Source organism: Protopterus annectens, chromosome 14.part0, assembly GCF_019279795.1.
Source record: "Protopterus annectens isolate FY-2018-M chromosome 14.part0, PAN1.0, whole genome shotgun sequence".
In the NCBI taxonomy this organism is placed as follows: domain Eukaryota; kingdom Metazoa; phylum Chordata; order Ceratodontiformes; family Protopteridae; genus Protopterus; species Protopterus annectens.
The window spans coordinates 894,037,198-894,054,760 of record NC_056748.1 but is presented as its reverse complement, the minus strand read 5'-3'; the positions used below and the strand labels follow the sequence as shown (position 1 = coordinate 894,054,760).

Here is a 17,563-nt window from a genome sequence, read left to right as displayed (position 1 = left end):
CACCTATGTACTCAAAATAAAATTACAATGAGGGAACAAGTATTACAAGGAGTGATAGTCACTTACAGGACAAGTTTTCTTTAAAATGCAAAAAATATGTACTATTTTAAGTACAAAGTTTTAAAAGACAACACTGCTCATGAGGAAAAGGAATAACCCCATGTGTAATGCATGTAATTTAGATATCAAGATATGCATACATAAGAAAATGGTTTCATGCTTAAGAACCAAAGACAGTAGCAAATTGCTTAGTACTACCTAAGCCCACAGTATAAACTGCTATAAAAAAGCCTTAAAAAAGCTATCATGGGGGTTGAAAATCTTATACAAAAAGCACAAAGTTAGTAAACACATTCTTATCTCATATAAGATTTTAATTTGAGATAAGGTGCAATATTACAGCTCTCATTCAACCCCGGGGGGTTGAAAGCATTAAGTTTGAGCTGCCAAAGTAGCTCACATGTTTCAAGCATAAGGGCAGTCGGCCCTCCCCTAAGTGGTGTTGGGAGGTGGTCAATGCCCATAAAGGAGAAAGCATGCCCCGGGTAGGAACAAATGTGCTTAGCTAGCGCATTTTCGCACTTCTTATTTTTGACGGCATATAAATGTTGGTACATTCTGTCCTTGAGTCTTCTATCCGTCTTACCGACGTAGAAGACTGGGCAGCACGTGCAAAAAGCAATATACACCACCGATTTAGTGTCACACATAATGCGGTGGCGAATAAAATATTTTCGCCCTGCTATACAAAAAGTGCTGTCTGTTTTGATATGTGTGCAGAAATTGCAAGCACCACAAGAATAAGAACCATTAGATCTAACACTACGTACACTGGAAGAACTCTGTAAGAGTTCTTTAATGTTCCTTCCCCTTCTGAACACTACAAAGGGCTTGTCACCCAATTTGTCACCTACAAGTCCATTACTAGTTACAAAAAACCAATTTTTGAAGAGAATATTTTGTATTTCATATGAATTCACTCCAAACGTAGAAATAAAACAACAAGATGTAACCTTCAAGGGTGTTAATTCAGTGGGGGAAACAGGGACAGCCAAGTTGTCGTTTACACTAAAGTTGGGGTCGACATCATTACTAGTTATAACTTCTAAAGAAAGAAGAGGTCTATAAAAGCCGCTATTTCTTTTATTAAGTACCTCTTCTATTATTTCAGACACCAAACCCCTTGGGTAACCTCGGTTCGCAAAAAGGTCCCCCAAAAGTTGGCATTCGAGATTAAAATCTGTCAATTGACTACACATCCTCACCGCCCTCACTAGTTGCCCCTTAACTATAGCCTTTCTAAGTTTGAAAGGGTGAGAGCTAGTGAAGTGGAGAAAAGAATTGACATATGTGTCTTTCCTATAGATTGTAGATTTTAACCTACGCATAGGGTCAGCTCTGGTAAGTTTTACATCCAGATAGTTCGCACTGTCCACATCAAAATGGGAAGTAAACCTGAGAAAAGGTGTTGTACCATTGAGATAATTAACAAAAGAGTGTGCTGAAAAAGAGTCACCCCTAAAAAGGATAAAAATGTCATCAAGGTAACGAGTGTAGTAAAACAATTTACCATTCCACTCAGGGTTGTTAAGCACAAAGTTTCTTTCCCAGTATGACATAAAGAGGTTGGCCACGGCAGCCCCACATGGAGAGCCCATGGCCACGCCTTTTTTTTGGATGTAAATATCCCTTTCAAACATGAAGAAGTTAGATGACAAAATAATGTTCAACAATTCGGTGACATTATTGATGACACTTGTGGGGGCCCCAAGCTCATTCAAGAGCAAGTCAATCCACTCAACTGCCTCCTGGTGTGGTATGGATGTGTATAAATCAACCACATCTATGGTCAAAAAATTAACATCCATATCTAGCACCAACTCATTCAGGTCAGATAGAAATGACCATGAATCTTTACATATGCTCGGTATACTTTCCACATACTGATTCAACAAAGCATCTACCAGTTTAAAGCAGGGGTAGGTAGGAGATGACCTGCCATCTATTAATGCTCTCATTGGTGGATCCCCAAAGTTTTTATGAATCTTGGGGATCCCAAACATGACGGGGGTCTTAGCATGTAAAATGTCTATGTATTTGTAAGTCTCCTCATCTATTCTACCATTAATAAAAAGGTCCCTCAAGTAACCCCTTGTCCTATTAGCACTAATGTTCATCTCGTTGACAGATGAGATTTCATATGAGTCGGAATCGAGGACCCTATGCATTCTTTCTACATAATCCACTTGTTCAGAAATGGCTAGTCCGCCACCTTTGTCAGGCTTGATAATCCTGACCCCTGCACTACGCAGGTCACACAACGCCTCCAGTTGTTCTTTTGAAATATTGAAGCAGTTGGGACCAGAGTTAGGGCTCTTCATCAAAAACCTGATATCCAACTCACAAGCAATTTCAAACATTTTGAGGGCCACATGAAGGGGAGGGTTAAATACACTCGAGAGCTTTAATTTTGGAACCAAAGGTTCTGCAGAAAGATTAAACAAGAGTTTCAAATTCAATTTACGTACATAGCATTTTAAATCAAGTAAGACCCTAGCCAAGTCACATTTTCTTGAAGGGACAAATGTGTTACCCAGAGCTAATAACTCTACAAGTTCTGGTTCCAAAGTAAGATGTGAAAAATTATAAATGGTAAAGTCACCTTTCTTATTCGTGACAATCCTAAGGGGGACACTCGAAGCACCTAGGGGGTCTTTATCTAGTTGTTCCAATTCCTGTTCCCCCTGCGTTGTCCCTTGTTGTTCCTGTTCCCTAAAAAAGCATTACTAGTGTTAGGTGCGTTGTTATAACAAGCGGGAGTAGTCGTATCAATATTCTCCCCACTAGTATCCTGCCTATTTCTATTTCGGTTACTCCTACATAAAGGTTGATCATTTCTCAGTGAAGTATCCTGTCTGTCTACAATATCAGAATCAACAACAGTATTAACATCAGGTAATTCAGTTGAGTCATGCACACCAGTAGTATTAGTTTGAACTCGCAAATTAGGAAAGGCCATATCTCTAGAATAGGATAACCTATCTCTATGCAATTTTTTAGCTTTATTAGTTTTTAACTTGACCATATAAGTATCAATACTAGAAAAAATCCGTGAATGGTCATATTTAAATTGTAAAAATGCATTATTGATCTTAATTTCCTCATCAAGTAAACAGACCTCTTTAGTCAGTTCAACAATACATAAGGAATAATGTTTAACAAGCAGTTCGAGCAAGTGCAAGCCCTGCATCTGAAAAAGAAGCTTTAAATCAGTTAAAAAGTCATTACTGTTAAGCAAGCTAGAGGGTACAAAATTACTCCTCAGTCCCTAGGGACAATACCCTCGCTTAAGCACTGTTTAAAGTACGCAGTTTCCAATTGCATTTTCCTAAGCTTAAGTGTCTTAGAGTCCAACATTTTGAGTTTATCTGACAAGCTGGCACCAGAATTAGCGACAGCACCTCGGTCTTGCACCGGTGGGGCGTCATTAGGAGGCTTTACAAACAAAAGAAAGTCACCTGTATTAGCAATCCATTCGGATATGGTTGCTCCACCAATAAGTGCTTCAACCCGTTCTGCAGGCTCTGGCCGTGAAGGATTACGCTGGTTACCATAGGCATCTGTTGGAGAATTAACAAAGGGCAGAGCCGCCCTAGGTAGTTGCGCCGCTGTTATCGATGCCTGTGAGTTGGAATCATGTCCATTAACCAAATTTCTCATATTGTAAATGTCGCTTTGCCGAGATGCCAAAGAACTTTCAAACAAAGAAAAGCGCTCATTGAGCGCATCAATTTTCTGCGACAGCGAAAACAGCAAGTTAGGCATACCCGTAACATCCGAGTTAGATGTATCTAAAATAACTTGACTCGCAGGACTCTCCATGTTAAAGGATCCACAAAAGAGAAACACCAACAAGCTGAAATTAATCCACAAACAAATAACAAGTGAAGGATCCCAAAAGCAATGAAGAGGCACACGTTGTCCTGAACGCAATTTATTTGACTCAAACAGTAAAACAGCGTTTTCGCCACACTCATAAGGTGGCTTCATCAGAGGAAAAAGGGGGCAGCCAGAATCAAACACCTTAAGTACAGAGCAGTTAATTAAGTGCAAGTGCAGCCAATTAGCAATAAAATATTAAACAGGGAAGAACTTTTGTACATAATGAGGCACTGAAACACAAAACTTTAACAAGTGCCTTACAAAAACAATTTGCAGTTTAAAAAAAAATTGTTATAAGTGTACATATAAAAGTATACTTATAAAAAGGTGATTAACACACCAATCCCCATTATTCAACAAGGGAAAAACATAATAAAAAAGTACTTAGGTGAAGAAAGAATAACACACATCTATGTACTAATAATAAAATTACAATAAAGAATCAAATGTTACAAGAAGTAACAGTCACTTACAGGACAAGTTTTCTTTAAAATGCACGAATTATGTACTATTTTAAATACAAAGCTTTAAAAGAAAACACTGCTCATGAGGAAAAGGAATAACCCCATGTGTAATGTATGTAATTTAAATATCCAGATGTGCATACATAAAAAAGGGTATCATGCTTAAGAACCAAGACAGTAGCAAATTGCTTAATACTACTTAAGCCCACAGTATAAACTGCTAGAAAAAAAGCCTTGAAAAAGCTATCATGGGGGTTGAAAAACCTTATACCAAAAGCACAAAATTGATAAAACACATTCTTATCTCATGTAAGATTTTAATTTGAGATAAGGTGCAATATTACAGCTCTCATTCAACCCCGGAGGGTTGAAAGCATTAAGTTTGAGCTGCCAAAGTAGCTCACATGTTTCAAGCATAAGGGCAGTCGGCCCTCCCCTAAGTGGTGTTGGGAGGTGGTCAATGCCCATAAAGGAGAAAGCATGCCCCGGGTAGGTTTATACTGTGGGCTTAAGTAGTATTAAGCAATTTGCTGCTGTCTTGGTTCTTAAGCATGATACCCTTTTTTATGTATGCACATCTGGATATTTAAATTACATACATTACACATGGGGTTATTCCTTTTCCTCATGAGCAGTGTTTTCTTTTAAAGCTTTGTATTTAAAATAGTACATAATTCGTGCATTTTAAAGAAAACTTGTCCTGTAAGTGACTGTTACTTCTTGTAACATTTGATTCTTTATTGTAATTTTATTATTAGTACATAGATGTGTGTTATTCTTTCTTCACCTAAGTACTTTTTTATTATGTTTTTCCTTTGTTGAATAATGGGGATTGGTGTGTTAATCACCTTTTTATAAGTATACTTTTATATGTACACTTATAACAATTTTTTTAAACTGCAAATTGTTTTTGTAAGGCACTTGTTAAAGTTTTGTGTTTCAGTGCCTCATTATGTACAAAACTTCTTCCCTGTTTAATATTTTATTGCTAATTGGCTGCACTTGCACTTAATTAACTGCTCTGTACTTAAGGTGTTTGATTCTGGCTGCCCCCTTTTTCCTCTGATGAAGCCACCTTATGAGTGTGGCGAAAACGCTGTTTTACTGTTTGAGTCAAATAAATTGCGTTCAGGACAACGTGTGCCTCTTCATTGCTTTTGGGATCCTTCACTTGTTATTTGTTTGTGGATTAATTTCAGCTTGTTGGTGTTTCTCTTTTGTGGATCCTTTAACATGGAGAGTCCTGCGAGTCAAGTTATTTTAGATACATCTAACTCGGATGTTACGGGTATGCCTAACTTGCTGTTTTCGCTGTCGCAGAAAATTGATGCGCTCAATGAGCGCTTTTCTTTGTTTGAAAGTTCTTTGGCATCTCGGCAAAGCGACATTTACAATATGAGAAATTTGGTTAATGGACATGATTCCAACTCACAGGCATCGATAACAGCGGCGCAACTACCTAGGGCGGCTCTGCCCTTTGTTAATTCTCCAACAGATGCCTATGGTAACCAGCGTAATCCTTCACGGCCAGAGCCTGCAGAACGGGTTGAAGCACTTATTGGTGGAGCAACCATATCCGAATGGATTGCTAATACAGGTGACTTTCTTTTGTTTGTAAAGCCTCCTAATGACGCCCCGCCGGTGCAAGACCGAGGTGCTGTCGCTAATTCTGGTGCCAGCTTGTCAGATAAACTCAAAATGTTGGACTCTAAGACACTTAAGCTTAGGAAAATGCAATTGGAAACTGCGTACTTTAAACAGTGCTTAAGCGAGGGTATTGTCTTTAAGGGACTGAGGAGTAATTTTGTACCCTCTAGCTTGCTTAACAGTAATGACTTTTTAACTGATTTAAAGCTTCTTTTTCAGACGCAGGGCTTGCACTTGCTCGAACTGCTTGTTAAACATTATTCCTTATGTATTGTTGAACTGACTAAAGAGGTCTGTTTACTTGATGAGGAAATTAAGATCAATAATGCATTTTTACAATTTAAATATGACCATTCATGGATTTTTTCTAGTATTGATACTTATATGGTCAAGTTAAAAACTAATAAAGCTAAAAAATTGCATAGAGATAGGTTATCCTATTCTAGAGATATGGCCTTTCCTAATTTGCGAGTTCAAACTAATACTACTGGTGTGCATGACTCAACTGAATTACCTGATGTTAATCCTGTTGTTGATTCTGATATTGTAGACAGACAGGATACTTCACTGAGAAATGATCAACCTTTACGTAGGAGTAACCGAAATAGAAATAGGCAGGATACAAGTGGGGAGAATATTGATACGACTACTCCCGCTTGTTATAACAACGCACCTAACACTAGTAATGCTTTTTTAGGGAACAGGAACAACAAGGGACAACGCAGGGGGAACAGGAATTGGAACAACTAGATAAAGACCCCCTAGGTGCTTCGAGTGTCCCCCTTAGGATTGTCACGAATAAGAAAGGTGACTTTACCATTTATAATTTTTCACATCTTACTTTGGAACCAGAACTTGTAGAGTTATTAGCTCTGGGTAACACCTTTGTCCCTTCGAGAAAATGTGACTTGGCTAGGGTCTTACTTGATTTAAAATGCTATGTACGTAAATTGAATTTGAAACTCTTGTTTAATCTTTCTGCAGAACCTTTGGTTCCAAAATTAAAGCTCTCGAGTGTATTTACCCTCCCCTTCATGTGGCCCTCAAAATGTTTGAAAGTGCTTGTGAGTTGGATATCAGGTTTTTGATGAAGAGCCCTAACTCTGGTCCCAACTGCTTCAATATTTCAAAAGAACAACTGGAGGCGTTGTGTGACCTGCGTAGTGCAGGGGTCAGGATTATCAAGCCTGACAAAGGTGGCGGACTAGCCATTTTTGAACAAGTGGATTATGTAGAAAGAATGCATAGGGTCCTCGATTCCGACTCATATGAAATCTCATCTGTCAACGAGATGAACATTAGTGCTAATAGGACAAGGGGTTACTTGAGGGACCTTTTTATTAATGGTAGAATAGATGAGGAGACTTACAAATACATAGACATTTTATATGCTAAGACCCCCGTCATGTTTGGGATCCCCAAGATTCATAAAAACTTTGGGGATCCACCAATGAGAGCATTAATAGATGGCAGGTCATCTCCTACCTACCCCTGCTCTAAACTGGTAGATGCTTTGTTGAATCAGTATGTGGAAAGTATACCGAGCATATGTAAAGATTCATGGTCATTTCTATCTGACCTGAATGAGTTGGTGCTAGATATGGATGTTAATTTTTTGACCATAGATGTGGTTGATTTATACACATCCATACCACACCAGGAGGCAGTTGAGTGGATTGACTTGCTCTTGAATGAGCTTGGGGCCCCCACAAGTGTCATCAATAATGTCACCGAATTGTTGAACATTATTTTGTCATCTAACTTCTTCATGTTTGAAAGGGATATTTACATCCAAAAAAAAGGCGTGGCCATGGGCTCTCCATGTGGGGCTGCCGTGGCCAACCTCTTTATGTCATACTGGGAAAGAAACTTTGTGCTTAACAACCCTGAGTGGAATGGTAAATTGTTTTACTACACTCGTTACCTTGATGACATTTTTATCCTTTTTAGGGGTGACTCTTTTTCAGCACACTCTTTTGTTAATTATCTCAATGGTACAACACCTTCTCTCAGGTTTACTTCCCATTTTGATGTGGACAGTGCGAACTATCTGGATGTAAAACTTACCAGAGCTGACCCTATGGGTAGGTTAAAATCTACAATCTATAGGAAAGACACATATGTCAATTCTTTTCTCCACTTCACTAGCTCTCACCCTTTCAAACTTAGAAAGGCTATAGTTAAGGGGCAACTAGTGAGGGCGGTGAGGATGTGTAGTCAATTGACAGATTTTAATCTCGAATGCCAACTTTTGGGGGACCTTTTTGCGAACCGAGGTTACCCAAGGGGTTTGGTGTCTGAAATAATAGAAGAGGTACTTAATAAAAGAAATAGCGGCTTTTATAGACCTCTTCTTTCTTTAGAAGTTATAACTAGTAATGATGTCGACCCCAACTTTAGTGTAAATGACAACTTGGCTGTCCCTGTTTCCCCCACTGAATTAACACCCTTGAAGGTTACATCTTGTTGTTTTATTTCTACGTTTGGAGTGAATTCATATGAAATACAAAATATTCTCTTCAAAAATTGTTTTTTTGTAACTAGTAATGGACTTGTAGGTGACAAATTGGGTGACAAGCCCTTTGTAGTGTTCAGAAGGGGAAGGAACATTAAAGAACTCTTACAGAGTTCTTCCAGTGTACGTAGTGTTAGATCTAATGGTTCTTATTCTTGTGGTGCTTGCAATTTCTGCACACATATCAAAACAGGCAGCACTTTTTGTATAGCAGGGCGAAAATATTTTATTCGCCACCGCATTATGTGTGACACTAAATCGGTGGTGTATATTGCTTTTTGCACGTGCTGCCCAGTCTTCTACGTCGGTAACCAAAATAAAACAAAAACAAACAGTAGCTCTTAAGATAGCAAGCGTAGATCCCCTGGACTCGAGCCGTGAATCAGAAGCAAACAAGCCTGTTGCTTTTTGTCACACAACTTTATTGTAAAACTGCCAGCACCACAAAGCACATCTAGTAAGAATGGTTGAGCGCTTTCATCTGCATTTACCAGATTTCTTCAGAACCATTAGCCTTAACATGTCACTTCCTTTATAAACACAAATTTTTGGCGCCAAAAAATTAATTAATTAAAAACCAAATTGTTAATTAAAAACAAAGTTACTCAGTTTACATTTGTTGTAAAATAATTAAAATGTCACAAAGAATATATAACTGTCATAAAATATACTATATACTAGTACTAAAGTGCATTTTTACAGTGGATAATACATTTCATTATTGAATCCCTTATACTATCTACCCTATGCTGAAATGTATAAATTACTTAATAGAATAAATAAAAGTGTAAATGTATAAAATATATATATAGTGTACTAAGCTGATGAATTTTCTTATTCTAACGCCAAAAAAGGCTTGATACTTATATAATCATTTATACCCGGGGGGGATGTGGCATCTAAACATATTTGCCACTTACTTTCTAACCAAGCTAAATATATTTTCCAATTTCCTCCTCTGTCATTTACCTCGACCTGGTCTATAATAGCAAATTTAAAGCTATGTTCACTTCCCTTTTCTATAATGTGTCTACTTAAAGCGTTCTTAGTATCTCCTTTCCTAATACTATACAGGTGCTCGTATATACGAGTTTTGAATTTCCTCTCAGTCTTTCCTATATAGTATACATCGCATTTCTCACACTCAGCAATGTACACAATACGCTGTGTATTGCAATTACCCTTCTTAGGATATACTACAGATTTAACAATATTCTTAAGTCTCGTCCTGCATTTCGTGTTAATATATTTGCATTGACTACATGCACCACAACATGTAGTACCCTTCCTACTATTTCCTATGTAGGTCTTTTTCTTGGTCTCTATCATTCTTTTTAAATTCATACCTGTTTTATATACTATAGAAGGTTTTGTACCTAGTATGTCTCCAATAGGTACATTACTTGTGATTAAGTCCCAATGTTTCTTCAAAATTTCTGTCATAATGTTTGTATAGGGGTTAAACCTAATGATGCATACTCTGTTATCTCGATCTATTTGGACTTTAGTACACACCATACTACCTGTACCCAGCAGTGGTACATATTTACTACCCCATTCTTTCTTGACATAAGACGTAATGTCGGTCAACATATGTTTAGGATAACCTCTGTCTAAGAATAATTTAAATACAACATCCAATTCACTTTGCATGATCTCCTTAGTCGATGACATTCTTGCTATCCTAATACATTGGCCTTTGACTACATTACGAAAGATATAACCAGGATGACAGCTGCTATAATGTATGTAGTCATTAGAAAACGTGGGTTTTCTGTATATTCTAGACTGAAACCCTTGTCCTGTAGTACTAATCCAAGTATCCAGATATGCTATTCCCATTTTGTCATACTGGTAGGTAAATTTGAGAAATTCCGTAGTATTGTTAAGGTACTCTAAGAACTCTTGTATCTTCTCTTCTGGTCCTTTCCATAAAATAAACATGTCGTCCAGGAACCTAGTGTATAATTCAATATGTTGGTAATATACACTGGGGAAGATGAACTTATTCTCCCACTCGAGCATGACCAGATTTGCAAAAATGGGGGCACAAGAAGCCCCCATTGCTACACCACGAGTTTGTTTGAAGTGTTGACCCGAGTGGAAGATGTAGTTGTGGTCTAGGACCAGCCCCATCATATCCATGATGAGATTGATCCTGTCCCAACTACAACCAGAATATTTGGTCATGCTATTACAAAAATATTCAAGACCAATGTCAGCCGGTATGCTGGAAAATAAATCTTTCACATCGACTGTGAGGAAAATCAAATTTTCCTTCCAAACTTCATCCGTAAGTTTGCTCAAAAAGTCCCAGGAATCTTTTACTATGTGGTTAACTTTAGTATATATGTGTTTCATCCAATGGTCAATGGCTACTCCTAACTTGAATGTTTTCGATTTAGAGCCAGATATTATAGGTCTAAAAGGTGGATGTTCCAGATTTTTATGTAATTTAGGTATTCCTATTACTTTGGATAATAATGGAAAATCATTTTTGAAAAATTCATATACTTCATTGGTTATTCTTCTATCTAGTAAATACTCCTCTATGGCTAAATCGATCCTTCTATGTCCTGTATTAATTTGGTTCAACGACACTTGTTCGTAATTACCAGATTCATTTAGGATCTTCTGTATTTCCCTTTGATATTCTTTATTTTCAAAAATCACAATCCCACCACCTTTATCTGGCTTCATTATTCTTATCTCATCATTCATAATGAGATTCTCTAAACATTTCCTTTCTTCAATTAGTAAATTGTCCTTATTCACTGTGGAATCTACCTTATTATTCTTTATATTCCTGTGTAAAATGTTTAAATCTTTACAGACCATTTTCTCATATAAACCTATCTGTGCATTAGATACAGGAATATACGTGCTTTTCTTGGTTAACTTGTTACAGTTAGTATTTACTATTCCCTTATTCTGACCTTGGTTGAACTGTATGGCAAGATTGAGTCTTCTACAGAATAACTTGACCTCTTTTATGGCATCAAAAATATCAAATTTTACTGTGGGTATGAATTTCATCCCCTTACTAAACAATGTGGTAATTTCCGTAGTAACCTGGACTTGTGTATAGTTATATACTTTAAACCCTTCAAAGCAATGTATGTTCGGATGCCTTACTGGATTTTCCTCAGGTATACTTACACTAGTACAAAAAGTAGATGCCTTCACATTGTTACTGTGTTCTACAGGGGTAGGGGGTGCATGCTTCTGAAAACTATTGCCACCACCTTCTCCGTCAATCATTCCGTCTATATTCTCTATTGGTTGTATCCCCTTTGCCATCTTTTTGGTGCTGGGTAAAATCGCCCCCCTTGAAAATTTTCTTCTTCGTTCAACCTATACTTTCTTCTTCTTCCTTTGGTTTCTACTACTTCAAATACCCCTTCCCTTTCATCTGTATACTTAGGCCAGATGTACGCTCTTCCCATCCTGTACATTTCCAAGTCTCGCTCTATTTTGTTCATTTTTCTATTGTACACATTATGCACTTTACTTTTACTGTAAAAATGCACTTTAGTACTAGTATATAGTATATTTTATGACAGTTATATATTCTTTGTGACATTTTAATTATTTTACAACAAATGTAAACTGAGTAACTTTGTTTTTAATTAACAATTTGGTTTTTAATTAATTAATTTTTTGGCGCCAAAAATTTGTGTTTATAAAGGAAGTGACATGTTAAGGCTAATGGTTCTGAAGAAATCTGGTAAATGCAGATGAAAGCGCTCAACCATTCTTACTAGATGTGCTTTGTGGTGCTGGCAGTTTTACAATAAAGTTGTGTGACAAAAAGCAACAGGCTTGTTTGCTTCTGATTCACGGCTCGAGTCCAGGGGATCTACGCTTGCTATCTTAAGTTCTACGTCGGTAAGACGGATAGAAGACTCAAGGACAGAATGTACCAACATTTATATGCCGTCAAAAATAAGAAGTGCGAAAACGCGCTAGCTAAGCACATTTGTTCCTACCCGGGGCATGCTTTCTCCTTTATGGGCATTGACCACCTCCCAACACCACTTAGGGGAGGGCCGACTGCCCTTATGCTTGAAACATGTGAGCTACTTTGGCAGCTCAAACTTAATGCTTTCAACCCTCCGGGGTTGAATGAGAGCTGTAATATTGCACCTTATCTCAAATTAAAATCTTACATGAGATAAGAATGTGTTTTATTAATTTTGTGCTTTTGGTATAAGGTTTTTCAACCCCCATGATAGCTTTTTCAAGGCTTTTTTTCTAGCAGTTTATACTGTGGGCTTAAGTAGTATTAAGCAATTTGCTACTGTCTTGGTTCTTAAGCATGAAACCCTTTTTTATGTATGCACATCTGGATATTTAAATTACATACATTACACATGGGGTTATTCCTTTTCCTCATGAGCAGTGTTTTCTTTTAAAGCTTTGTATTTAAAATAGTACATAATTCGTGCATTTTAAAGAAAACTTGTCCTGTAAGTGACTGTTACTTCTTGTAACATTTGATTCTTTATTGTAATTTTATTATTAGTACATAGATGTGTGTTATTCTTTCTTCACCTAAGTACTTTTTTATTATGTTTTTCCCTTGTTGAATAATGGGGATTGGTGTGTTAATCACCTTTTTATAAGTATACTTTTATATGTACACTTATAACAATTTTTTTAAACTGCAAATTGTTTTTGTAAGGCACTTGTTAAAGTTTTGTGTTTCAGTGCCTCATTATGTACAAAAGTTCTTCCCTGTTTAATATTTTATTGCTAATTGGCTGCACTTGCACTTAATTAACTGCTCTGTACTTAAGGTGTTTGATTCTGGCTGCCCCCTTTTTCCTCTGATGAAGCCACCTTATGAGTGTGGCGAAAACGCTGTTTTACTGTTTGAGTCAAATAAATTGCGTTCAGGACAACGTGTGCCTCTTCATTGCTTTTGGGATCCTTCACTTGTTATTTGTTTGTGGATTAATTTCAGCTTGTTGGAGTAACACAAAAGTAAAAGTAGCTGCTTCCACACAGCCCAAGTATGTGTTTTGAATCTAAGAGAAATGGCCTTAGAGTGAAGTAAGTGCATATTTTCACTGAAGGTTCCTTGTTTCAGTAAATTGGTAGTTACAAATCATGCTTTTTATGTTCCAATTTAGCTATAAGTATTTAGAAGCTTTGGTTTAGAAGATTCCTTGATTTTTGTTGTAGTAGGTAGCTTCCTGTGTGTTTCAGATTATTGGCCATGTGCCAGACGACACCATGCAAAATCACTTGAACATTAAATATCTGAATTATCGGCTAAGTAAGCTGAGCCCAAATTCATTTGTATGTGTGAAAGTGCATGTGTGTGTGTGTGTGTGCGTGTGCACGCATGTATGCGTGCGTGCATGTATGTATGTGTCCCCCCCCCCACATCTGAATATCAGCTGCCACCATCTTCTCTTCTCATTTACTAGAACTACCGGACCTGTCTTAACCATTCCTATGTGTGTCTGTATGCATCTTAATTCAGAATGATTCAGACAAATGTAAACTAATATGTGCGTCTTATTTTATAGGGTATAAAAGCCCGTGATGTGATTCATAGGTGTATAGAAAAGGCCATCAAGGAGAAACTGCAAAAGAAAAAATGTGAAGGCTATACTGATGCACTAGACTTTATGATTAATGGTGCAAAAGAACACGGTCGAGAACTCAGCATGCAGGAATTAAAGGTAAGTACCCATCTTCTTTTTAACTTGCTACACTCAACCAGGGCACACTTTCAGCTATTTAGATTTAAATTTAAAACCATGCTTTTCAGACTACATCATTGTTGCTGGATATGCCTTTACTTTTTTATCTTCCTGAGTGATAAAAAACTGTGTCTGTACATGTATGTATATGTGAGGTAAAGTGTGGTGTGCTGAACTATATATGTATGACCATCTACAGGTGCATGTGGGTTTTCCTATGTGTTAACACAATGTAATGCAATGAACGCCGACTCAGGGCATTAAGACTTATGGATTTTACAATTCCCAAGCAGTATTCCTTCTGTTTTAAACAATAATGACAATATTGCTCTCTAAGTGCTGTTGCACTGTCTACATATGTCTCTCTCACAAGCTGACTTGTAGATCACTTATGATTGACAAAGTGGCTTACTGTGAAGCTCAAAGTCAGTATTTTGCAGGGGACTCATATAAGTGATGAACTGTATTCATGTTCATGAGTTAGTACGTGCTATGTATATGCTGTGTTATATGCAAGTGACTAGACTGCAATGTGACCAGAATTTTCAGATGCCAGGGTGAGAATATTTTATATAGTTGGCTTGGTGAAAATGGATATGAAAAATTTATCTTTGATCCAAATCAATGCTCAATAGTTGTAGTGTAGCTGTGTGAACTGTTTTTCTATGAATGCAATTTTGCTGGATAAAAATAAATAAAACACCACAACCAAAGCTGTTTTATATGGGAGCAAATTCTGCACAACCTATCTAATTAGAGAATCTCTCTCCTCCCACTTTATAATAATCAACTCCATAGTCACTTAATCTCTGGAAAAAAGTATAACTCCTGTTTTGGTTTATACAGTTTAACTTTCATTTGAGGAAATCACATTTGGGCTAACATGTCATAAACAGTGGGCCAGACTCCAATAATTTTGCTGTCAGTGTAAGTTACTTATTCGGGTGTTATGCCTGTTTGTAAAGAAGAAAGTCATTTTCACCAAGAACAAGTATTTCAGAATCTGGGCAGGGTTACACCAGAGTAAGACCCTTACATTGTGAGCAAGTATTTTGGAAATTGACCCAGTGTGTTCTATAACATAAGCAAGCTTTACTTTGATTAAATAGAGATCTTAAAAATAAAATTGTTTGAAGTGCAGAAACTAAATACTAAAATATTTCCAACATACTCCTTAGGTAAAGCACACACAATATTTAGAAAATTAGTAACACATGGAAATTAACCATTTTAATAATATTTAGTGAAATATGTCTAATAAAGAATGGCTAGCCCTATATTTTGTAAGTAGTTATTTATTACAATGTCATTTACTTCATCTAATATTCTTGTGTCTTATAAACACATTGAATTGTCATTTGTTATAGGTCATCTGAATACCAAAATGAAGGGTAGCTAATCATGAACTTGTATTAGCATTTTTTAATCATTCTTAAAGAACTTTGCTTTAAGACAGGGTAGGCAATTAAGGAAATAGTTTTTGATTTTTAGACTCCGGCTATGCATTGGTACTCTTTGTCACATAGAATATTTATTTTTTTCACATTTGCATTTAAGGAGCTGTCAGTAGAACTTATATTTGCTGCATTCTTCACCACGGCAAGTGCAAGCACGTCTTTGATCCTGCTGTTACTGAAAGAGCCCAGGGTGATTAGCCGCTTGAAACAGGAGCTAGTATCATTTGGACTCAGTCAGGACCAAGACCACTTACAACCTGCTGTTACCCCAATGGGATGCAAAAAACAGCCAACAGACTGTCATAAAGAAGATCAGATCTCTGCAAACAGTGGTGGTACAGTTACACAGCCAGCTGGCTCCCAGAGGCATATGTGCTCACACAAGGACTGCACTGTATCAGATGCTAGCGGAAACACAGACAGGTCGCACTTTTCTTCTCATTCAGTGAAACCTAAGTTGGCTGAAGATGGCTGTACCTGCAATGGTACACAAAAGGTGACTTCCAAGGACCAAGAGCAAGAAAGCATCTCTCAAAAAAAGATGTACAAGTTATGTACCAATGGTCATTTGAACCAGAGCTACCTAAAGAATGTCACACAAGGCTGCAGCTGCCAACCACAAGTGACCTTGGATACACTCAAACAGTTGCCATACCTAGACTGTATAATAAAAGAGGTGCTACGTATCTTGCCCCCAGTCTCTGGGGGTTACAGGACAGTCTTACAGACGTTCGAACTGGATGTAAGTAACTGCTTCAGTCTCTGTTATACTTGTTTTTCTTAGTTACATGCATTCATCTGATGTTAGTAATTACTGATATTTCCATCTCTAAGCTGAAAGAAATTTGTATTTATTTGTTTCATACTTTGATAATTTGGTAAGGCTCACCACACACAAGTACTCATTTTCAAGAATTAAGCTTTGGCCCAGTTTAATGACTTTCTGGAATAACCTATTACACAGGTAGGGTCTGCAGTGCTTAATCTCATATGAGTAAGTTACATGTTATTTAAGGCTTGTTTGTGAACATTCTATAGTTGAGACCTGTTGTCTAAACATTCTAATATATGACTGAGCTGACATCAAATTTTCATTGTCTGTTTATATATTTAGTAATTATTTTTTAACCAGTTGGGAAACTGTCCCAAAGATCCTTTTCAGCCATAAACCACACCAGTGGCACACAGGACAATACAACTGCATACAGACAAACAGTTCAATAAGAATGCAATCACGTAGTATCAAAAGCAAACTGTTAGGTAAACATTATTTAAATGCAAAGGAATAGACAAATTATAATGCATTATAATGCATAAAGCAGTCAAAGAATTTTACAATTACTAAGTACAATGGTTCAAATAAGATTTATAATGAATAAAGCAATTGAAAGCAGAGGAAAAGTAAACAGAAGCCTGTTAAGGATTTCAGCAATGCAAAAGTATGACAGTTAGTTGTAGCACCGAGCATAAATGTAACTATTATTTAAAAAGCATTTGTACTCATATACACACTGTTTAGTGCTCAAATAATTTTACTGCAAAAACAGCATACATTTGTCATTTTCTTAACTTTAGTGAGATTGTGTTCCACAAGTCAGTGCATTTCTTTGTGCCATTCCCAAGCCCGGATAAATGGGGAGGGTTGCATCAGGAAGGGCATCCGGCGTAAAATTTTGCCATATCATACATGCAGACAACAGTACAGAAATACATACCGGATCGGTCGAGGCCCGGGTTAGCAACAACCGCCACCAGTACTGTTGGCCAACAGGGTGCTGGCAGAAATTGGGCTACTGGTGGCCGAAGGAGGAGAAGAGGAGGAAG

The 17,563-nt window shown here is 37.2% G+C and overlaps 1 protein-coding gene across 1 annotated transcript in view; it reads left to right on the top strand.

Annotated features, from left to right (window-relative positions):
- LOC122789325 (cytochrome P450 26C1) overlaps positions 1 to 17,563 on the top strand; it is a 225,712-nt gene that overhangs the window by 104,583 nt on the left and 103,566 nt on the right. The window contains exons 5-6 of the mRNA XM_044056687.1: positions 14,106 to 14,261; positions 15,840 to 16,481. Coding sequence (XP_043912622.1) covers positions 14,106 to 14,261; positions 15,840 to 16,481 — 798 coding nt within the window. The remainder of the gene's footprint in view (positions 1 to 14,105; positions 14,262 to 15,839; positions 16,482 to 17,563) is intronic.